This window comes from Juglans regia, chromosome 14 (genome assembly GCF_001411555.2).
Source record: "Juglans regia cultivar Chandler chromosome 14, Walnut 2.0, whole genome shotgun sequence".
Lineage (NCBI taxonomy): Eukaryota > Viridiplantae > Streptophyta > Magnoliopsida > Fagales > Juglandaceae > Juglans > Juglans regia.
The window spans coordinates 4,303,310-4,317,955 of record NC_049914.1 but is presented as its reverse complement, the minus strand read 5'-3'; the positions used below and the strand labels follow the sequence as shown (position 1 = coordinate 4,317,955).

At 33.8% G+C, this 14,646-nt stretch overlaps 2 protein-coding genes across 2 annotated transcripts; both read right to left on the bottom strand.

Moving 5' to 3' along the window:
• Window positions 1-1,093: 1,093 nt before the first annotated feature.
• Window positions 1,094-5,776, bottom strand: LOC108983551 (ethylene-responsive transcription factor WRI1-like). Its single transcript, XM_018955223.2, has 7 exons — window positions 5,350-5,776; window positions 5,147-5,229; window positions 4,900-4,908; window positions 4,634-4,722; window positions 4,407-4,531; window positions 4,000-4,076; window positions 1,094-1,947 (listed from the first exon to the last, which is right to left on the bottom strand). The coding sequence occupies exons 1-7, from the start codon at window positions 5,535-5,537 to the stop codon at window positions 1,334-1,336; spliced, it is 1,185 nt and encodes a 394-aa protein (XP_018810768.1). The 5' UTR covers window positions 5,538-5,776; the 3' UTR covers window positions 1,094-1,333.
• A 1,675-nt stretch (window positions 5,777-7,451) lies between these two features.
• Window positions 7,452-12,270, bottom strand: LOC108983553. Its single transcript, XM_018955227.2, has 8 exons — window positions 11,614-12,270; window positions 11,232-11,396; window positions 11,028-11,126; window positions 10,748-10,858; window positions 9,627-9,758; window positions 8,983-9,120; window positions 8,262-8,489; window positions 7,452-7,981 (listed from the first exon to the last, which is right to left on the bottom strand). Exons 1-8 carry the CDS (start codon window positions 12,067-12,069, stop codon window positions 7,580-7,582), a joined length of 1,731 nt encoding a protein of 576 aa, XP_018810772.1. The 5' UTR covers window positions 12,070-12,270; the 3' UTR covers window positions 7,452-7,579.
• Between the last annotated feature and the right edge of the window lie 2,376 nt (window positions 12,271-14,646).

Genomic DNA, 14,646 nt, shown 5'->3' with positions numbered 1-14,646 from the left:
TTGTGAGTAATCTTTTTATTTAACACGTACAAAATAATTGTATGATCATGTCGGATTTGAAGATGGTGTCGAGAAAATTATTTGTGTCGATTTTAAAACTTTTGATTTATTTTGTACGGGACACTTGTCAAGACTCGACTTGTCAATTGAATTTCCCTTTAAAATGAAAAATAATCGTTTGTTAGAAATGATTTTACAACCCCTCGAATTTAATTCCAGTAGGTTGCATAAGAGATGTTGGACAATAATAATTTATTTTCTTGTTCTTGTTTCTAATTAAAAAAAAATTATTATTTTTAAAAGAAAAATGATACTATATCTCTTAAGTTTGTCCTTTCAATTTGACATGTTTATATATTTTATTTATTTTACTTAATAGTTAAAGAAATAATTATTAATTTATTAGTATTTTAAAAGAAAATGTTTAAAAAATATTTAATATATATATATAGTAGCATTACCATTTTGAAAAATAAATTTTGATTTTTTTTTCCGGTGGGCCACACAGAAGTTGTAGGTAATTAACATGGTCAAAATATAATAATTCGTTTCTTCATGACAATACTTGTAGAAAAAATAAAATTAAAAATTAAAAGCAACCACCAAAACCGAACCCAATAACCATGAGCTCAACTCAAGTCTCAAAATCATAAAGGGTCAGAAAACAGGTGGCCGAACCCAGCTGTATAGACCTAAACCTCAGGTCCAGGCCAAGCCCATAGACTTATGGGCTTGGCCCAACTGAACAGTATGGATCATGGACACCTAAAATAAATAAAATTATAATAGTCTCCTGGTAAGCTTGAAAAACCTTGCTTTCAAATTTCAATGATCAAACTTTTGAGCTGGATGCAAGTTGTTAAAATACTACTTTGTATCCCCTTATATTAAATTGAATAATGATACTATAACTCTTCAATTTATCATCTCATTTTCATCGTTTATGCATTTCATTTTATTTTTTTAATTTTTTTTTAATAGTTAAGGAAGTGACTATTAGTGTATTTATATTTTTTTATTTTTAAAATTTTTTTAAGCATATTTAAAAAATGTTTAAAAAAAAAAAAAAAGACAATTTACATTAGGCGGCACATAGAGAGCACGTGCAGGTGGCAGAGTAGCACCACTCTATTATATTATTCTCTTTTTTTTAAAAAAAAAAACATTTGAATAAAAGAAATGACCATAACAAGAAAGAAAGGCCAAAGAAAGACGCACAGAATCTTTCTGGATCCACCCAACCACAACAGAACCCACCAACAAACTCAAACCAAATCCCAACAATCCCCCACAAACAGCATGCTGAAACAAAAGACCAAAATCTTTGAGCAGATCAATAGATACAAGAAACCGATGTTGTTGTTGTTGAAGATGGAGAAGAAGTTGAACAAGACAACAACCTCTGCTCCCCATTGTCCCCACCCTCCACTCTCCTCGAGACCCCAACAACCTGCTCAGCCCCACAGCCTGCGTCAGTATTGCACGCTGCTGCTGCTTCGAATATCAGATCGATGTCATCCTCAAACACGGTGTGGTCAAACAAGTCTGTCAACTCGCATGGTTTTTCGAGGGGGAGGTCAGGAACTCGGAGGGGAGCAAAGGCCGTGTCGAAGAAGCTCCAAGGATCCTGCTCGTTGGCAGGGTCCAGAGCCACCATTGTTGACGTTTCCATGCTGCATGGAGGGAGTTGGTTAAAATTAAGATGATCTGCAGCAACTTTTTGAGGTTGTTGTTGTTGCTGATCTACTTCTAGTACTTCTGACTGAGTGCTGCAACAATTGGGAAGTTCTGCTGCTTCTGGTTGAGTGTAGCTGTGGAGATTAAAGCCAGGGATTTTCTTCCTCAAGCGGTCAATGTAATTGCTGACATCAAAGTTGGTCACTGCATTTGCTCCTCTGTACTCTAAGGCTGCCATATCATATGCTGCTGCCGCCTCTTCCTGCGTGTCTTTGAAAGCAAAAGATTCAAAACCAGCATTAAAAAACAAAAGGGAGATCAATCGGATAAGCTGTGAATCAATTTGTTAATCAGATAAACAAAGACATGACTTTTTGACACAGAATATAATAAAGCAGATGGCTTTAAAAAAGCTCAAGATGGATCGGAATTCACTTGTCCATGACAGTGTACCAAGTTTCATGTCTGGGTATCAAGTTTACATCCCAGTTTTTTAGCTGAAACTGTAGCTTTAATTGTCAACATATCGAATCAAAATGAACAGCATACGCTGCATACCCAACTCAACCAACCACAATATGCCTTGATCTGCCTCATTCTAATAAATTAATTTACTTTTCAACATCTTGGACTAGCACCCAATCTTATTTTTAATCCATTGAATGACTTGAGCACTATATTATATATATATATATATATATGCATTTAGTTCATTTAGTATATGAAAAACGAGAGAATTGAGATCCTTTCCAATTGCCTGTTTGAATTGGATGATCTAATGTAAAGAATGATGAGAAATGATAATTGTAGTCGTTAGTATCCAAGCGCTATGATAAATACAGCGCCGCTCAAATGAGTATACATTGCACCATTTTAATGCTGCATATGTCTATTTTTCTCCTTGGATCCCACGAGTTTGAAAGGTTTTGGATTCTAGCCCTAGAATAAAGGTCCACGAGTTTGAAAGGTTTTGGATTCTAGCCCTGGAATAAAGGCCAACAAAGGCCGAGTAATAATCATGAGCAGCCACCGCCTAAGGTGTTGAAGACGTGAAGAAATTGTACATGAGCAATAAAAAGGTGCGGCTCATGTACTTCATGACTAGTTTCAACGGCTAGCCAGGCGTGAAGCTAGCAGAAAGCAAGACACATATACCCTGAAACTCCTTGTTGCCAAAAACACACACACACACGAGCCCTCGTGCTTGTCACTTTCTGTCTTTCTAAAAGGTGTTGGAGTAGAAACTGCAATCTGCAACCTCTTTTCTGGTGATGGACAAGCATGAGGTCTCACGTGTCTTCACTGTTTGCATTTAAAACTCACTTCAACTCATCTCATCTCATCATTATAACTTTTTTAAATTTCTACATAAAATATAATAAACAATTCAACATTTTCAAATCTCAAAACAATTTTATCAAATTATTACATAAAATATAATAAATAATTTAACTTTTATTCAAATATTCACAAATTATTTTAACCCATCTCAACTCATATCTGAATTCAAACCACTAATGCTCCCAGTTTATGACATTTTCTTTCTTTCTGCATTATATATATAATATATATATATATATATATATATTCTTTCTACTTTTAATACTCTTAATGAAAATTTTCTCTTTCAATGAAAATTTATTGGGTGAGCATGACCAGTTTTTTTTTTTTCCTTCCAGACTTTTTTTATTTTTGTGTCTCTTTCATGTTAAAGTAGTGTGATTTGGAGTGAATAAAAAAAAATTGATTTTCTTTAATAAAAAAGAAAAACCCACCTAAAACTTGATTTTGAAAATTAATATTAAATGAAAAATGCTAAATGTACTTGATAAAAAATTACAAAAAACTTAATTTTCTACGTATCAGTTATTAATATGCTGAAAATCATAAAATTTGAATTAAAAAAAAAAACTAACAGAATAAGTCTTTTAAGTAAAATTGTAATTAAAAATATAAGTACATATAACACTACTCATATTAAATACTACTCATATTAAATATCACAATATTATACTTTAACATCATAATAAATGAAGATATATATTGGTATGTGAATCATGAATGACAGTAAAAGTTGTAATAACTTAATATTCTTTTCTTCTTTTTTTTCTTTTTGGAATTGATTGGGAAGAGAAAAATCAAATAAAAAAGTTTCAAACGAATTAAGAAACGGTCAATGGTTAATTAAGAAGCTTAATTTATTAACTAATTTTTAAATGAAATATTGGGGTTGAAGGTCATATATAGTTTAATTATGTATATCATAATCTCCATAATTTCAGTCTTTTATAATAAAAAGGAGAAGGAATAAATAGAGCTTACTGTAGGTTCCCAGGTACAGATATTTGTTGCCAAAAACTCTTCCAATTCTTGCCTCCCACCGTCCATTATGGTGATGCCTGTCAAAATTCAACTCTCCAATTAATATTACTTTTCCAAAATTTTGCAATAATGGGGGGCTAATTTTGCAACTAAAAAAAATTAATAAATATTTATTTAAGAACTATTACAGACATAAAAAGATTATACAAAATAAACTTACAAACTGATATAGTTTTATAGAATCTGTTAGATCTACTTTATAATAAAAAATAATTTTAACCACATCAATCCACATTATTTTATAAATTTATTTTTGTGAAATGATTTTGTGGTTAAAATATTTTTCTATTTATTTTATGAGTGTAATATTTTTTTATTTTTTATTTTCAAAGTAGAATGATCCCCACCTAGCCACCCCACGATATTTAGATACTCCTCTGGAAAACCCACTGCTCCGCCGTCTCAATGATGCCAAGTACTCTTCCTTCGAAACTTTCTGCATTTCTTCAACTTCCTTTGTGTACGTCTCTATCTATATCATACATATATATACATATATATATGTGAAAATTAAATACATTATTAATAAGTAAATGAAATTAAAAAGAAAGAAAATAATAATAAATTAATGTACCGGAAAATTCAAGGTTGTCTCGGGACCCCAATACTTAAGAGCAGCAAGATCATAGGTATGAGCAGCAGCCTCCTCATTATCATATGCCCCTACACATTAATTGTAACAAGCTGTGAATGCTACGTGCATTAATATGACCACATCATTTAAATCGAAAAGAATATGTTGTTGTTTTTCTTCTCCCTAACCGGAAAAAGAAAATTCAAGATGAGAATAGAAAGTTTTAAGAAAGAAAGCAAAGATTAGGAGTACTGATGGCGACTTACCCAAATAAACTTTTAACAGTGGCAAAAGTGCAAATGAACGTTGCAATGTTGATGGGGATGATCAGGAAGGAATAAAAAGTTGAAACATGGTCAGAACACAGAAGAACAATTATAAATAAATTGAAAAAAAAAAAAAAGGTGAGGAATTTAATATTGCAGATCTCGGCATTGATCATCTCAGTTTTTTGTTTTTTTTTTGGTTTTGTTTAATTATATTATATTATATTTCATGGAAAGAGGAAATTACCTTGTCGTCCCTTCTTGTTTTGTATGTTATTCCAGGTACTCTTATCCCAGAGGTGAGCCTCAAACCTCCCAGTCCATCTGTGCCTGTTGGATCAAAAAAGCAAGAATTTCATACATGCAGATGAATACCCAATAAGGAAAAATTGAGAAAGGGAGGCTAGAGAGAGAAAGGATGAGAGACAGAGAGAGAGAGAGAGAGGAGACCTGGTGACTCCTCTGTAAATTGAACTTCTTCTGCCAGAGGTTGGGCTGTTGGCATCCTGGCATTTCTCTGGATTGTCGTTTTTTCTGGTACGTTTGGCCTTGGGCTTCTTCTCTGATATGTGTGGGAAATCATAGCCAACGCAGGAAGATGAAGAAGAACAAGAAGAAGTAGGAGGAGACCTCTTCATCTGGGTTTTTTTCAATCTGTCCCCAACAAATAACAGCACAATGCAGAAAAGATCAATTTGCTTATTGATGAGAAGAAAAGGGGTTGCTCTCTCTCTCTCTATATCTCTCTATCTCTTCTCTTTATGAATGGAGACTTGTAGTAGAAAGAGTAGCAGCGTCTTGGTAACCTAAAGTGGTTTACCAAAACAGGAAGAAACAGAGGAAGAAGCATGGAAATGGAGGATATCAGTTTAAAAAGAAGAAGAAGAAGAAGGCGAAGAAGAAAAAAAACAGCAAAACCATTATGTGGGTGAAGACAGGGTTTAACCTTGGGTTAGAGCTGAAGCTGGTTAATTAACCATGAATTGATTAAATGCCCAACACTTGGCTTTGAGGTGCAGCCATGCCACCAATGAGATTTGCTTCATATTTGGCCTTTTCTAAGTTTTATGTTTAAAAAAAAAAAAAAAAAATCTCTCCGCCTCATTTTCTAAAAGAGAATTGTTACGTATATAAAAAAATTATATAAAATTAATTTATAAATTAATTTAATTTTATGGAATTCGTTAGATTTATTTTATAATAAAAATAATTTTATAATTTGACGTATCACATCAAATCACATTAATTTATAAATTTACTATTGTGTAATTCTTTTGTATCTACAATATTTTCATTTAAAAAAAAAAGAAAAAAACTTTTTACCTGGCTTATCTGGATTGAGAATTGATACAGATATAAAAAGATTATACAAAAGTAAACTCATAAGCTAACGTGACTTTATGTGATTCGTTAGATTTTATTTTATAATAAAAATAATTTTACTATTTGACGTATTACATCAAATCACGTCAATTTATAAATTTATTTTTATTTAATCTATTTGTGACTAAACATCTGGATTTGAGATACGTCAGTTATGTTGCGATTTTATGGCTTGTGAATTGCTTAAGAACGTGTGAGGAGGCCGCTTAAAGAGTGGGGTGGAAATGGAATATACCTGAATTCTCGACTAAATTACAGCAAAAAACAAAACAAAATCAATCATATTTTAACCGATAGAAAATAAACCAGACTGACCTTAATTGGAGGCAGCTGGTTCGGCCCATGGTTTGGTATGACTCTGTTGAAATTTCTTTGATTTGGGAGAAAGTCTTAACTAATTTGAGTACTATGCAACGGTCTTGTTGAGAGCCCAAGATGATGATACTTGAATTTGTGCTTAACGACTTCGATCTTATTCACTTTGGTCAGTCTAAGAAATCATTTAATAAGCTTCAAGTTAATAAGATTATTCATGTAAATATCCTGTTGTAATCTTTATAGTAAATTATTTACCAACTCCTTACTATTGGACAGAGATGCCGAATTTTGAGAAATTCCAGCCATTTGAAGCAAATTATCATTCAGATTCCATCTGGGTATTTGCATTTTTTGCACCTATTTCTCATTCGGGATCACCATGACTGTAGATTGGATGGAAAAGAAAGTGCCATATCTCATTATGAGCGGTGCTACTCTGCCGCTTGAGTAGCACTCTAAGTAGTGACCGTTAGACCAAATTAGTCTTTTTATTTTATTTTTTATTTTTTAATTTATATATATATTTTAAAATATATATAAAAAAAATATATCAATACACTAATAGTCACTTTCTTAACTATTAAATAAAAAAATTAAATTACATAGTGTCAAAATGAGAGACAAATTAAGTGGACAAAGAAGCATTTTTCATCTCATTATTTCAAGCTCATATTTCGATGGAGAAGCCCTGATGTATTTTATTGACATAATCATTGATGATGGCCAGATGGACAAAAGGAAGGACTAGAAAAAAATAATAATAATAATAATAAGATCAAGCCAACACTCAAGTGGCTATGAAGAAAAAAGAAAAAAAAAAAAAGGAGCTCAAGTGGCTAAATCTAGCTCGATGAGTACAAAAATTGGGTTCGAAATCCTTGTATTAAACATGAAAGAAGTTTCAAGTAAGATACATTGTCCGGCCAGGCTGCACAAAAGTAGATCAAGCCGATACCCCAACTTCCCATAACCACAGCATTCAGGTGATAGAAGCAAAAGGAGAAGAACATGAAATTGTGATACCACCACCGCACAAAAGCAAACCACCAGACTCGATTCTGTTTTTTAACTTGACCCTATCACACAAGAAGCTTTGTTCTGAGGCCTGCAGATTGTATTCATCTGCATCGTAACGGTTTGATCTTGCAATCTCCGAGTCAAAGTCATGTTTCTTAAAATTTCTGATGTACTTTCTGATGTCCTGTTGAAGCTCAACAGTTTCTGCTGTCTTTCCAGCAACGGAGAACTGAAATTTCCAACTCCTTTCTGCAATGGCACTGTTTGGACTAGCTAGATCTAAGTTGGGCTCCTTACTGCTGGTGCCGGCTGTTAGTCCTGGTACATCACGGCCATTCATCATCTGCCCTTGCATGTATGAATCCTGTGAATTCGAAATTTTGTTTCAGAAACGCAGTGCCAGTAGTATATAGAATGTTCTATATATATGTGGGCGTGTATTTCTGCAACCAGTATACTTGCTTAGGATCTGTGTTTAAAAACTTCAACATATATATTCCCATTCAAATGCTGTACACTGCGGCAGCTTGACTTATTCAAATCAGTGATCATATTAAGTAGAAGAATTATTTGTTACTGACATATCTAGACAACAGTTTAAGAATATAATAGGAAAAGTAAATACTAGTTTTGAGGAGATTGACCTGTTTAGTATTGATGAAAGAACTCTTTGTGAAATTGGTGGTTGAAGCGCTTGAACTTGCCTGGGGTAGAGATACGCTGTTACCTACCGGGGTAGCAAGATCAAGAGGTGGGTCCTCTGGTGATGAGAAGTCAGAACTGTCAAATGTTGACAGTGAGATGCACTCATCGAAATAAGCCATGGCTTCTTCTTCTAGACGTTTGGACATCTTTCTTCTTTCAATGCTAGACTGCCATTGTGTCATTGGAATAACTTTTAGAGAGACCAATCAAAAGGCGCAATTGACTCCTATCTAGACAGTAACTATACAGAAAAGCCACAGCGTTCATTGCAAGGAAATGGTTATTTCTACCATATTTGTGCGCATAAGCCCGTTATTTACAGTAGGGCAATGGACTAGACCAAACCTGTTTAAGTCACAAGATCATAACTAAATATGATAATTACCATGGAGAGAGAGAGAGAGGATCATGTGAGATTACACTCAATATTACGGTACAGACAATAAAGATTATATAAACTCAATTCTGAAGTCACGCTAAACAAAATGAAATTATTTATTTCCAAACTCCATACATAAGGTGAACTTTTGCTAGTGAATTATTCTCTCTATAAGAATGAACTTAACCTCATATGAGGCAAATGAATCCCAAGTACTTCTCACAGATTGTGTAAAAAGTTTCAAGTGCATCGGAGTATGATTAAAAAAAAAAAAAACCTACTTTTCTCCCTGGACGAGACTTCTGCACACTAGGGGTCTTAGGATCTGGCAGTATTTCCTTCAGAATTCTACTCAGCTCATGTCCACGGTGCTCCTCAACAGCCAAGTCTGCTTGAAGTTTTCTGGCTCGTTCCAGGGACTGCCAGTTGAAGTGAAGGTCTATTACTACTCTTATTTGAATGAAATGGAGAAAAGAAATAATAAAAAAAAAAAAGGAGATAAACAAGGCAGAATAGGAAATTTAACAACCAAGCATGATTAGACACCAAATGCTTGCAAGCCAATTCAGAATTGTCTTTATTCTAAAGTGGCATTCGAGACACAGGTGACAGGACCAAGAAAAACAACCTTCAACAATTAGCAACAGAGAAGTTACTGGACAAGCTAAACACTAGGCTATTGAGACCAGTTTCCAATTTTGTTTTAATCATAATTGCTTCAAAATCTCATGGCATGAAAGCAACATTTAGTTGTATACATTGGATTAGAAAGTGACTGAATCTGTAACTGACACTTATGTGTAGAATTTGGACAGCAATGAAGGCAATAAACTAAGCTATGTGGCGAGTATCCGGACTACTAAGCATGACAAGACAACTCTGGTTAAACTGTATCTCATCTACACTGAGAGCAAGGAAAACTCACCTGCTCAAGCTTTTTGGCATATTCTCTTCTGTAATTCAGAACCAATTCAACTGCACCTGGGTTTACCAAGTCAGGAGGGATATCAGCTACATTGGTAGTTGCAATATCAGTAGCATTATTCCTTCGGATAGCCTGAACTTAAAAGAAAAAACAAACAAGTTACAAGCTAAAAAGACTGTGGTTGCCAGTTAAAATCAAACAAGCACAAGATGTTAACAAAATTGACTGCACCAACACTAGCCATGTAGGCATTGTCATAAGAAACCAATATTAAGAGTAGGAGCAAAGCTAGAAATCCAAATTCAAAGATACTGCAAGATATATAGAGCGCTTACGTGGGTATGAATACAACAATATGTGTATAAACAATAAGCAAGATATCTCAAGTTCAAACACAAAGAAAGAAGTGGCTATTGCTTAATGTCAGAGTCCACAATTTCCTCTTCCTCTTCTACAAGCAGCTGTAGCTACCCACATTTTACAACTGCCCCATAAATTGGTAAATTGAAGCCGTGAATGAATTCTTGACACACAACCCATAAATTGGTGGTTATCGTTCCCTTACAAATGTATCAGCTTGGTTATTATGATTCTCTCCAAAAGAACTAGACATATGCCGGGATTTCAAAGTGAGACGCTGAATATACATTGAGCACTTCTCTTCTTAGTCTAAGTTCCTAAATTTTTTCAATCGAAAAACTATATGACTGAAAATCTGAACATGGAAACACATGCATAAAATGTGTAGCTTCTGCAAATGTCTCTGGGATATTTTTTACATCTTTTTCCTTCTTCGCATTTCCATTTTCCACAAAGATTTTTTCCACAGATTATTATCCTTGTGAGCATGAATAGGCTAGATGACATTCTGGTAATCTGAAAATACAGCATCCTATTCTGTAACTAGTTTGTTGTTGATTATGCTCATTGAATGGAATCAAATGCAATCAAGTGCCATTATTAACTAGAGAACCCAGTTTATATGAGAAAGGGAAGGTCAAATTTCCATCATATCCTGCATAAATTATGTTAAATATAGGCGTTTTGACAATAATTTCGTTAGTTATAGCACTATGATATTAACTACTTATTTTATCATAATCACAGCCGAAATGACTTACAATTTCAAGGTCATTTTGGATTTCAGAGATAGCACGCCTCACTTCAGCACGAACAGTTTCATATATGCCACCGCCAGAGGAATCACACTCCACATTATCCCCTTGGACTGACTGCAAATGAGGTACAAACCAACTTTATATTGCAACATCACTTTTCATCATCTTCATTTAACTTATTTTCCACAATAGCATTCATTTTTTTGCTAACTAGTTCACCACGTTAAAGCTTCCATTAACATATATATCCAGATATATGACCAAAATACAGTCCACACCTCACCTTCATCTGTTCACAAACTGGCTTAATGATTTTATCTTCAGCTTCCGATAGAGAACTCGCCACCGACACACGTTCATTTGTAGGAGTTTGCCAACAGGACTGACAGAGAAAAATGCAAAAGGGAAAAATCATCAATGAAATGTGTTTCCTTTCCTGCAACATCATATCGTATCTCGAAAGAAAATGAGTCTACCCAGTTTGTACCAAAGTTGTAGCGAAACCGTCCGAAGGCTCAGCTTCACTCTGACCAGACCATATATCAGAACCACTTCTTACTAAGCCGCCTTTTTTCGCATTACTAGAGACTACATTCCGGTCACTCCGGATCTTGAAATCCTCTGATAAACCACGGTCGTGCTCAGCTTCACTCTGCCCAGACAATAAACGAAAAAAATCCCGATTTACTTTCATCTCTACTTCATTTATTCCCAACATTATGATAAAAACTCATTAACAAAGGAACCCAGCCAACATACGAGCAACAAATGCAAAGACTCAAGCAGTCCAAGATAGCTCATAATCTTTTATAGGTAAAAAACAAGTCCAAGATAACTCATAATTCCATTACAAAAAAATAAGGCCTAACCTCAGAAGTCGCAAAATGCTGCCTCGACACCGACCGGTCGCGGCGGCCCGTATAGACCCTCGACAGACTCCGAGCGGTCTCCTTCCCACTTCCCGGACCTTTGTTACTCCCAACACCTGCAGTCCTCGCAACCGAGCGCCCCCTCCTGTTATCCACACCGCCATTGCTCACAGCACCTGTATCCGCATTCGCATTAGTATTCGTAGTCGTGGATTCAAGCGGCGAGCCAGAACCACCGCTCCAGAAGAGAGGGTTATCTCTCTTATTCAAGAAATCGTCGGAGATGGAGGGAATCTCGGCGTTGGTCCTCCTCGGAAAAGCACTGACGCTCCTCGATCTTCGTATTGGGGCTTTCTTTGGTGGATTCTCTTTGTCCGAGCTTTCTCTCCCGGCAGGGTGTGTTGTAGTCGTTAGGTGCCCTCTTCTTGAGGAGGATTTGAAGGCCGCAACCGCCATTCGAGATCATACAAATATGAGACCAACTGAACTATGCGATCCGAAACTCGAAATCTGCAAATCCAAAGGGGGGGGTTTGATCTAAATCAATCAACATAAAGACAAAAATGTAGAACTATTATTGTTTTTTCCGCCATATCTGAATCATTGGTCCCTTCTTCTTCCGTCAAGCAAACGCTCGAATTAGACTATTAGTTGTCTGAGTTTAGACTCAAATGGTTAAAAGATAAATTAACTTCATTGATTTAATAAAGACAATTTAATTATCTTAATTTTTTAAATTGTTTTTTATACATTTAATGGTTGAATCAATTTATTAAACTCTTATTTGAGCATGTGAGATGCATGTTTATTTCTTATTAAAACAATTATCTTTGTTAATCTAAGAATTTCATGAGCATGTTCAAAGTATGGGCTTTTAAAAAAAAAAAAAAATGCTAGATACAAATTCAAATAGACAAATCTCACATAAAATTTTTGTAAAAAAGTGAATCCAACTAAAAAATTAATTAATTTTTTTTTTACAATTTTTCAAGATAAATTTACTTTTTTACAAAAAAACTTACATATAACTTATCTATTTAAAACTTATATAATTCAATTTTTCTTTTAAAAAAAGTGCATCTTAAGGGACACTTTGTTATTGAAAAAAATTAAATAAGTGAAAAAGAACATTGATAAGATTCTCAAAAAAAGAACATTGATAAGATTCTCAAAGTAATGCTTACCCAAAAAAAAATTCTCAAAGTAATGTATGATGAGGTGGATTTCTTCAAATCTCAACAATTTATTTCAAATTAAATTGTTGGGACGTGAATATTTATCAATTTTAGATAGACATAATTATTTACTTTTTATTATACTTTTTAATTGTATTGTATAGTTCTTATAATTGCAAGAAAGATGAAATTAAGACTCGTTTAGATTAAAAAACACTCAGTTCATTTTATCTTATTATTATAATTTTTTTAAATTTTACATAAAATATAATAAATAATTTAATTTTTTTAAATTTAAAAATAATAATAATATTAAAAAATAATATTTTATTTAATTTTTAACTTTTATCTAAAATCATTTTTTTATCCTACTATCCAAACAGTTACTTTGTGTCAGAATTTTATTAGCAAGTCATTTGAAACACCGCATCAACACCAATAAACAATTTGAATTATTTAACAAATGAGAAAATATATATTGCAGCCTACTGTGTGCTGTAGCCGCAGCACGCTCCACTGATTGAGTGAAAAAAAAAAAAAACACAACACGGGTGTGCTGCGGTTATGGACTGATGCCCAGAATAACTCTTAACAAATTACCACGGGTCCACATGTGCTCCACGTATATATAGCACTAAAAAAGTTTGAAATAACATAAACAACAAATTAACAATTAGTAATAATTTATTTTTAAAAGTAAAATGTATTAGATAATGCAAATATCAATGTGATCAAAGTTTGGTTATTAGAAGTTATAAACCATTATTGTTTTAAAATCCCATCTGTTTAATTTAAAACCAATTACTAATTAAATTTAAATAATCTCACGAAACAAACTACCTTAAAAAATATGGGTTTTATTATACATTAACTAATATTATTTCATCTTTACATTCCACACTTGACAATTTTTCTTTTATAAAATATAGAGTGGATAATAAATAGTGACTGATGAAAATAATTATTCTAAAAATAAATATACCAATACATATAAATTATCAAGTTGCTTGAAGAATTATAACTATTCGGCATACTGCATTTTTCAAGCGTGCTTGTTCGATTAATTTCAAGAAATAAATAAATAAATAAATAAAATCAAAAGAGAAAGGAAAATTTTCTTTGAAAATGTAATTAAGCATTGATCATCATTGATCAATCAAAAATCCTTTACATGATGATGAGGAATATCGACATGATAAAATAACCATGACCCACCAAATTAAGATCCTTGATCATGATTTTGTGTTAGGAACAACATCAATCAAGCCGTACGTACGCATGCATGCAACTTATTCATTAATACGTATATATGGCAAGTCAAATTTTCCTCCTTTGCGAGGATATTTCCAAAACCTAAAGCTTTCCATTATTCAACATCGTCATCATGCAATATTGAAAGCTGGTTTTCTCTATAAATCACAAAACCCCAAACCCTAATTTTTCACAAAACCTTCATTAATTTCAGGACCTAGCTTTACATACGTACGTACGTAGGTCATGAAGAAAACTTTCTACTACAAGTTTCTTCCAACCAAAGCCGGTGAAGAAGAAGCCGCCAGCAAGTCTCGCGCGTAGTACTTTGCTGCACCATCTCGTTGATCCCCTTCTGATAGAAATCAGAGACTGGCATCTGTCGTCGGCGGCGGGGACATATTTCTTTTCTCACAGAGAAACATTAGAACATGTTTTCCGACACTGGACTTTTGATATGGCCCAACACGTAGTGAGTGGTAACAAGTTGCATGTTATGATAATGGATATTACTGATGGGAATAACCCTTTGACGCACCATGCACGGCGAGAACTTGTTCTTTGAGAGAGGGCCAGCTCACCGCCATGGTCATGATCATCATGATTA

What these genes read in the sequence shown, in the direction of transcription:
- LOC108983551 (XM_018955223.2), bottom strand. Translation starts at nt 5,537, where the DNA reads ATGAAGAGGTCTCCTCCTACTTCTTCTTGTTCTTCTTCATCTTCCTGC. An exon ending in AGACAACCTTGAATTTTCCG is followed by an intron (nt 4,532 to 4,633) that starts GTACATTAATTT and finishes TGTATGATATAG; the next exon opens with ATAGAGACGTACACAAAGGA. An exon ending in AAATATCGTGGGGTGGCTAG is followed by an intron (nt 4,077 to 4,406) that starts GTGGGGATCATT and finishes GAATTTTGACAG; the next exon opens with GCATCACCATAATGGACGGT.
- LOC108983553 (XM_018955227.2), bottom strand. Translation starts at nt 12,069, where the DNA reads ATGGCGGTTGCGGCCTTCAAATCCTCCTCAAGAAGAGGGCACCTAACG. An exon ending in AGCATTTTGCGACTTCTGAG is followed by an intron (nt 11,397 to 11,613) that starts GTTAGGCCTTAT and finishes TTGTCTGGGCAG; the next exon opens with AGTGAAGCTGAGCACGACCG. An exon ending in ATGCCAAAAAGCTTGAGCAG is followed by an intron (nt 9,121 to 9,626) that starts GTGAGTTTTCCT and finishes TTCAACTGGCAG; the next exon opens with TCCCTGGAACGAGCCAGAAA.